Source organism: Pan troglodytes, chromosome 16, assembly GCF_028858775.2.
Source record: "Pan troglodytes isolate AG18354 chromosome 16, NHGRI_mPanTro3-v2.0_pri, whole genome shotgun sequence".
Classification (NCBI taxonomy): Eukaryota; Metazoa; Chordata; class Mammalia; order Primates; family Hominidae; genus Pan; species Pan troglodytes.
This window is the reverse complement of record NC_072414.2, coordinates 81127501-81135723: the sequence shown is the minus strand read 5'-3', so window position 1 is coordinate 81135723 and position 8223 is coordinate 81127501. Positions and strand designations below refer to the sequence as shown.

The following is an 8223-nucleotide window of genomic DNA, read 5'->3' as shown; positions in this document are numbered from 1 at the left end:
TGCGGGCAAATTCAGGTTCAACGGAAGGCAACATTTTTACCCCTCAGAATTGCTCTGGACGAGGAGGCAGCACCGGATGGGCGAGGGAGGGAGCCTCGCTTTGGCTGCGAGCCCCAACTCTTGCCCACCATCAATTGAGTATAAATTGAGATTTCTGTACAGGATGCCCCTCCCTCTCCACTTTCCTCCACCTGCGTCGGGGTGCGAGAGACCTGGTACATTTTAGAAATGTGCCTCCGCTGAGACACGTAGGCGGGCAATGTCGCAGGGACTTGCTGGGCGTGGTTACTTCCGCGGATCTTGGCGTTCCCACATCTTTGAAGTGCGGTGGGAATCGGCGGCGACTACGTTCACATTGTCCTAATACTTCGTTCCTGAGAGAGGAATAAACTAAAAGTTAGTCATTACCTCCCTGCGACCGCGGCAGGACTCGAACCTGCAATCTTCTGATCCGAAGTCAGACGCCTTATCCATTAGGCCACGCGGCCAGTCGGTTGTAATGGTCTCTTGAGCGTCTCATAAAGATGTCACCTCCGCCCACCAGCTAGCTCGGGACCAATCCACCTGCTCCTTGAGAAGGGGAGGTTGGCCTTTGGTTCGCGCGTTCCGCAGGGAGAGCCCACCCAGAAGTCCCCCTTCTCCCCCCGCGGGCGGACCGCTCCATTGGCGGCCCTCCTATTGGTCGCGCTGGGAGTCTCCCGCTTGCCTCTCGGGTAGCCGCGGGACCTAGCTGGGTGCAGACGGGAAGTTGCGGCTGCCAGCGAAGCGGACCGGCCGGGTGGAGGCCACACGCTACCCCGAGGCTGCGTAGGCCGCGCGAAGGGGGACGCCGTGCCGTGGGCCTGGGGTCGGGGGAGCCGCAGACCGGGAAGCACCGTGAGGACCGAGGTTTCCGGCGGGGTCGGCGGCGGGGAGGCCGGGTCGCTGAGCGACGGCGCGGCCCCTCCCTCTCCAGTCAGGGAGCGAGGCTCGGAGCAGGGCGGCGGCTAGTCCCAGGGCGCACCGCGGCGCCTCTGCCGGGCGCAGGCGGGCGGCGGGGCGCACGGGGGTGGCCGCCGACACCCCCTGCAGGACGCTCTCGGCCGGGTGGGCCGTGGTCCGGGTGTGGGTGTGGGTCCCGGGGGACGGCGGCCCACCCTGCGGGTTCGAATCCGGGCGCTGGCACCTCTCGACGCTAGGCCCTAGGGCCGCGCCGGTCGCGGTAATGGCAGCCACCATTTGCCGAGCGCTTGCCAAGAGCAGGGCCGCACGACATAGGCGCCCTGTGTCCCCCAGACAGCAGCCCGGTGTGACAGGCAGAATCCGTAACCCCATTTTACAGAATAGGATATCAGGGCCTAAGGAGCTTTGCCCAAGGTCCCACAGCTCGAGAGAGCCAGAAGCGGGGTTCAAAACCGCGTCGCCCTACTCCAGATACTGCTCTCTTACTCGCTGCCCTCGGCTTCCCCACGTGGGTTCACTGACGAAGTTGCGTGGACCCCGGTTCCCCCAGGAGGGGTATTGACGTTTCCCAAGTTTTGAGGCTTAACAGAAAATGCAACTGAAGCGCCTGGCACAGTGTTGGGGACGCAGTAAATGCTCAAGGAATGATGATTATGGATACACCTATTACATATATGGTAAAATAACGCTTTATATCATCTGTCTCCTTTAGGATTTGGGGTGGAAGGCAGGCATGGTCAAACCCATTTCACTGACAGGAGAGCAGAGACAGGACGTGTCTCTCTCCACGTCTTCCAGCCAGTAAAAGAAGCCAAGCTGGAGCCCAAAGCCAGGTGTTCTGACTCCCAGCGTGGGGGTCCCTGCACCAACCATGAGCCGCCTGCTCTGGAGGAAGGTGGCCGGCGCCACCGTCGGGCCAGGGCCGGTTCCAGCTCCGGGGCGCTGGGTCTCCAGCTCCGTCCCCGCGTCCGACCCCAGCGACGGGCAGCGGCGGCGGCAGCAGCAGCAGCAACAGCAGCCTCAGCAGCCTCAGCAGCCGCAAGTGCTATCCTCGGAGGGCGGGCAGCCGCGGCACAACCCATTGGACATCCAGATGCTCTCGAGAGGGCTGCACGAGCAAATCTTCGGGCAAGGAGGGGAGATGCCTGGCGAGGCCGCGGTGCGCCGCAGCGTCGAGCACCTGCAGAAGCACGGGCTCTGGGGGCAGCCAGCCGTGCCCTTGCCCGACGTGGAGCTGCGCCTGCCGCCCCTCTACGGGGACAACCTGGACCAGCACTTCCGCCTCCTGGCCCAGAAGCAGAGCCTGCCCTACCTGGAGGCGGCCAACTTGCTGTTGCAGGCCCAGCTGCCCCCGAAGCCCCCGGCTTGGGCCTGGGCGGAGGGCTGGACCCGGTACGGCCCCGAGGGGGAGGCCGTACCCGTGGCCATCCCCGAGGAGCGGGCCCTGGTGTTCGACGTGGAGGTCTGCTTGGCAGAGGGAACTTGCCCCACATTGGCGGTGGCCATATCCCCCTCGGCCTGGTAAGCAGGGGCAGGGTTGGGGACATAAGCAGGCATGGGGGCCCAGCTTAATAGTTTGTTTCAGTGAACATTTTCTGAGGTCCTGTTACGTGCTGGGTGCTCACGTAGGGAGCACTGATGTGTTGAATTAGGACTAGACCCCTGTTTATGTGGGACTCACTTTCTGGTGGGAAGATCACAGGCAGTAAGCAAATACCCAAGTAAATGTCAGGCAGTAAAGGCCATGCAGAGAATCACAGTAGAGCGCTGTACATGAGACCTTCGGGAGGCCACTTAAGATCACCGTGATTTGGTGCCTTTACCCTCTCTCCTAATAGCGTCATGAGAAGTTAGTCTGAAAAGTAATTTGAACAGTGTTTCTATTTGGGGAGCTATTAATTATTTTGGGCAGTAGAAAGCTCCCTTTTGTGGGACTGTCCCAGGCAGTATAGGACATTTAGCATCCCCAGCCTTTCCCATAAAAGCCAGACCAACACCCCCCCGCCCCCCTGCCCCCGCCCCCGCCGGCAACGTTTCCACATGCCCCCTTGAGGTGGCATCTGGTTGACCACCCCTAGTTGAGAAACATTGCTTCCTTCCCCCAGCCTTCCAAGCAGGCATTTTGGTCCCAAACAAGTATATCCAATCTCTCTTTTCTTTTTAAATAACTTTCTAAGTGCTACCCAAGTTTCTTTTTCAAACAATGATGGCAGTACTGTTTCTCCCCTTTTTTTATTCTTCATTCCAGGATTAAAATACTATTTACAACCTTAATGCTTTCAGGCATGGCCAGCAAAAAAAGTTGGCAGTTTCTTTATTCCTATTGGAAGCTACATCTTTGTAAAGAAAGCTGCGAAATGTTAAATATGCAGTTGAAAATGGTGAAAACATGGCTAAATAGATAAGGTAGGCATTAATGGCTGAAAAGAGCAAAACTAGATGATTCTGCATTGATTGAGTTCCAGTTACAATGAGAATCACACTACTTAGAATATGTAACTTGATGGTCAAAGTAAAGGGGAATACCGGCCATCATTTGAAAAGATAAAGTAGGCTTTGGTGGCTGAAAGAAAATTAGGAAACCAGTGACAAGAAAGATTTGTTTTTTGATCTGTCGGTCATTTTAGGCCAAATTACCTCAAGTCCCCTTTTCTTTTCTCTTTCTTTCTCTCTTTTTACCTCTCCTTTCCCTCCCTGTCCTTCCTGCTCTGCCCTCATTCTCATTCCATTCTTGCCAGTGGTACTCGGGGCATTGCTTAGTTGACCTGATGGCAGAAGTCATTGTTAAGGCCTGGGCTCATGGTGGGACCTTCCTCCTGGGAGTCTGACTGGTGGGTGGGGGTGGGTGCCACATGGTGCCCTAATAGCGGTCCACTTTGAACCTGGGCATGCCCCTGCCCCTTAGCTGAGTAACATTAGGTACCTGACCAGCCCACAATTTACAATGGGAGGAGAAGCCTTAGTCAGCTATGAGCCTCCCACAGGGCAGCTTCTTCCCAAAGGGTGTTGGTAAGGGCTTCGGCCATCAGGCTAGAGGGACGTCTCTCTGGCCATCAGCATTTTTCTAAGATTCACAGTAAAACTAGTATTAATGGCACGGATCCCTACTCATCTTAAATTTGGCTTGTTTCTTTTTAATCACTAGTTTATAATATGGCTTCATGCACAGCTGCAGAGCTGCATCTTGACACCAGTGTGGCTTTTTACTGTAACCAAAGTTCCTGTTACCACCATGGCCTCAAAGATTTGGCATTCTTTAGCCTTTTTGTCTGCGTTGTTTTAAGGGCTTTGACATGCTGAATTAAAATGTGGGGGGGTGGGGATTTCTTTCAGTCCCTTGGCTTATTTTCACCATTTGGAGTATGAGTTAGATTTTGTCAGGTTTAAAACTAGGAACCTCTTTTTGCTTTCTCTTTGAAAGAAGTTAGTTTTATATGTGTTGAATCTCTTGAGGCAGATACTCCTTTTTCCCTTCCATAAAGGTTGCAAGGAGCTCCTTCGCAGCTGTGTTGTCCACACGTGGCCTCGTCACTCACTTTGATGCTGAGTGGGCCTTGATTGTTTAGAATAATCTGTGGCTTGCAACAGGCATTTCCTCAGTGGCCATTCCCCTACACCTAGCCTTGTGGATCTTGAGCAAACTGCAGCCTTTTCCTGAATCAGTGTCGGGCCCCCAACAGGCAGCACTCATCCCCTATCCCTCCCACCCCAACCCTGTCACATACACATACATTTTCTCATTCTGGCGCTTTCCCTGGTTCTCACTGAGGGTGGTTGCTTCTCCAAGGTGTGTGATTTGCTCTTTGTCCCCCAGAATCTTTTCAGCCGTGAGATGATTCATCCTGTACATGTGGGCAGCATTTGTCATTTTTTTTTTTGCCAATTCAATTAAATCTCCACCTTGGGTTCTGTTATTGTCTATCTCCTTTACTAGTACTTTGAACAGTAGCTGGTTTGTGCCTGTAGACATGAGGGGTTGATAATGTTCATAAAACCTCAGAGCTAGATGCAGACTCAGAGAACGCTGAGCCTAGCAAACACCTTGATAGCCCAGGCTGTAATAGAATACCTGCACGTAGGTCTAATAGCCCAGTAGTTCCATTTTTATGTGCAGAAGTTTAAAGAAGCTTTTGTAGCTCTTGCCCGCCAGCACACACACCCACCCTGCCACACCTGACCTGTAGCTGTTTGAGTTAGGAGCACCCTTTGGTCTCACTTGTGTCCCCAGCTGCCAATGCACCATCTGGCATGTGGTGGTAGGTGTGCAGTGGTTGTTGTGGAGTGGAAGTTTAATGTCTCCATGGTGAACCTGCCTGCCTCTCACCTCCCTCAGGTATTCCTGGTGCAGCCAGCGGCTGGTGGAAGAGCGTTACTCTTGGACCAGCCAGCTGTCGCCGGCTGACCTCATCCCCCTGGAGGTCCCTGCTAGTGCCAGCAGCCCCACCCAGAGAGACTGGCAGGAGCAGTTAGTGGTGGGGCACAATGTTTCCTTTGACCGAGCTCATATCAGGGAGCAGTACCTGATCCAGGTAAGGTTCCTGGGGCCAACTGCAGGTTCTGGCATGGGATGGGCCAGGAGCCCTAATCTCAGTGGTTAGGGAAGGTACTCCTTTCCTGGCAGGTGTCTCTGTTGCCTTTGCTGAAGCCAGAAGGCGCATCTGTTGACCAGCTGTGCCTCTGGTCTCTGTGCCTAGCTGTTTTATGTCCCCGGGAAAGCCTGGTATAGGACCTAAGTTGTCACAAAGTAATAATGGCCTTTGTCTCTGTGGCATTTTAGAGCTTAGCATGGGTCTTGAAGGTTTTGAGCCACAGCCTAGGCTCACTTCCTGCCTTAACCACCGATGACTACTGTGAGCGCCTTAACATCTCTAAGTCTTAGTTTCCTTTTTTATAAAAAGGCAGACATAACAGAAATCTCATAGGATTAATAGGAGGGTTGGAACAATGCCTGCATGTCAAACACTCAGCACTCTGCCTGGTGTATAGTAGTGGCAATTCTTAATTTTATGAAAAGTGTTTTTTCATTAGATCTTCACAACAGCCCTAGAAGATAGGCCAGGCAGGGGAGAGCAACCTTACCCTATAGCTGAGGGTGCTGAGGCTCAGACAGCCTTGTTGACATGCTCAGGGCCACAAAGCTTTTGAGTGGCAGGGTTGGGGCCAGACCAGATAGCCCTGAAGGCTTTATTTTGGCCCCTCTGTATCTACGTTGCTCAGAGCTATTGTTGGAAGCTGAGAAGGACTTGCACATTGGGATTGAGCCAGGCCTGCATCTTAAAGGGTGGCTAGGATTTGGGAAGGCAGGCCCCTTACAGGTGATGGGGCAAGAATGAACAAGCATGAGGATTCTGTATTTGGTGTTGAAGGCTGTGTGCTGGGAGGGGAGGCTGTTTGAGGAGCTGAGGTGGGGCTGGAGGTCCACACCACCAAGCAGTGGTGGGCTGGCCCCACAGTTGCAGCCTCCCTCCTTCCCTTCCCTTTTCTCCTCCTCCTCCTCAGGGTTCCCGCATGCGTTTCCTGGACACCATGAGCATGCACATGGCCATCTCAGGGCTAAGCAGCTTCCAGCGCAGTCTGTGGATAGCAGCCAAGCAGGGCAAGCACAAGGTCCAGCCCCCCACAAAGCAAGGCCAGAAGTCCCAGAGGAAAGCCAGAAGAGGCCCAGCGGTGAGAGCACACTGCCGGTGGGCAGGAGCATAGTGCTTGGGACCCCCTCTCACCAGCCCGTCTGGCCCGAGGCCAGGCTGATCTGCCATGTCCCTTGCTCTGGTTCCCCAGATCTCATCCTGGGACTGGCTGGACATCAGCAGTGTCAACAGTCTGGCAGAGGTGCACAGACTTTATGTAGGGGGGCCTCCCTTAGAGAAGGAGCCTCGAGAACTGTTTGTGAAGGGCACCATGAAGGACATTCGTGAGAACTTCCAGGTATGGTGCTGGAGGGGGCTCTGGGGACATGGGCTGTGGCACACCCCTAGCTGCACTTGGGGAGATGCAGCTGCCAGGCCTGACCCTGAGACCTGGTGGTGGTAATGGGATGGCTGCCCACCTTGCGCCTTCCTGTCACCTTGTGCCAGGACCTGATGCAGTACTGTGCCCAGGACGTGTGGGCCACCCATGAGGTTTTCCAGCAGCAGCTACCGCTCTTCTTGGAGAGGTGAGGGGGAGCCCATGTGGGAATCTCTGGGGGTCAGTGCGTTCCTGGTATCCGGGCCCACTGTAATCAGGTGGCGCTGGTTCTATCTCAGGTTGGGGACCTTAGCTTTTCTAGGCTGAAAGAATGGAGCCCTTCTGTCCAGTGGTGTCCATCTGGGCCCTGGACTCTGGATTTGACAGAGGCCCTGGAGGGGAGGGCCATGGAGTTGTGCTTGTGTGTCATGTGCATGGTCCTGGTTTACTGTGCACCTTCTCTAACTAGATCCTTAGCCAAGGGCTTCACATACAGCGTGGTTATGTTTATTAATGAGTCTGTCTTATGAAGTGACCCTTGTATGCTGAAAATTCAGGTATATTTGTACCAAAGATATGGAAAGAAAAAAGAAGGGAGGAAAATTTGGGTATAACTTTTGACTCCCTCAGAGCTTAACTACTAATAGCTTGCTGTTGGCTAGAAGCTTTACTGATAACATAATACATATTTTTTATGTTATACGTATTATATACTGTATTCTTAAAGTAAGCTAGATAAAAGAAAATGTATTAAGAAAATCATGAGGAGAAAATATGTTTACTATTCATTAGGTGGAAGTGGATCATCATAAAGATATCTATCCTTCACGTTGAGTAGGCTGAGGGCGGGGGTTGGGCTTGCTGTCTCGGGTGGCTAAGGCTGAAGAAAATAAATGTGTAAGTGAACTTGCACGATCCAGACATGTGTTGTTTAAATGTCAGCTGTATTTTACCACCCAAGTTGTGAGGTTCAGGCATGATGTTTTTCATGTATGGGATTATTAGCACAGTGCCTGGCACAGAGTCATTACTCCACGTGTGGCAGCCATTTTCACTTTTGCCATCTATATTTCCCACATTACCCCTGAGGATGGGATGATATTGTTCCCATTTTATAGATGAAAGAACTGAGGCTCCGAGAGATGGGGTTGCTTACCCAGGGATGAGTAACAGTAGAGCTGGGATTTAATGCCCTGTCTGACTTTTGAGCTGTGCCATGTCAGTGGCTGGGTTGAGGCTTGCTAAACCAGCTCAGGGATTGGGCCAGTCTTGCCTCCTGTGGTCATTTATGGCAGCTCCTGTTGTTTGCCTCCAAGGTGTCCCCACCCAGTGACT

At 53.3% G+C, this 8223-nt stretch overlaps 1 protein-coding gene and 1 non-coding gene across 11 annotated transcripts in view; one reads left to right on the top strand and one right to left on the bottom strand.

The window, feature by feature from the left end:
• Positions 1–415: 415 nt before the first annotated feature.
• On the bottom strand, positions 416–488 carry TRNAR-UCG (transfer RNA arginine (anticodon UCG)). Its single transcript has one exon. It is a non-coding gene; the product is annotated as a tRNA-Arg (tRNA).
• A 201-nt stretch (positions 489–689) lies between these two features.
• Positions 690–8223, top strand: part of POLG (DNA polymerase gamma, catalytic subunit) — a 19245-nt gene continuing 11711 nt past the window's right edge. For 4 of the 10 annotated variants that reach the window (XR_010151798.1, XR_010151800.1, XR_010151801.1 and 1 more), the window contains exons 1-7: positions 740–876; positions 1655–2463; positions 5276–5471; positions 6442–6609; positions 6721–6867; positions 7017–7096; positions 8205–8223. The exon at positions 8205–8223 is cut by the window's right edge and continues 164 nt beyond it. Coding sequence is in view for 5 of the 10 variants with exons in the window: in XM_063795354.1 (XP_063651424.1) it covers positions 1814–2463; positions 5276–5471; positions 6442–6609; positions 6721–6867; positions 7017–7096; positions 8205–8223 (1260 nt within the window). In the remaining 5 variants the exon portion in view is untranslated. Of the gene's footprint in view, positions 889–988; positions 1087–1654; positions 2464–5275; positions 5472–6441; positions 6610–6720; positions 6868–7016; positions 7097–8204 lie in introns of those variants that run through there. The other 6 variants (XR_010151797.1, XR_010151799.1, XM_009429799.5 and 3 more) reach the window with 4 other exon arrangements.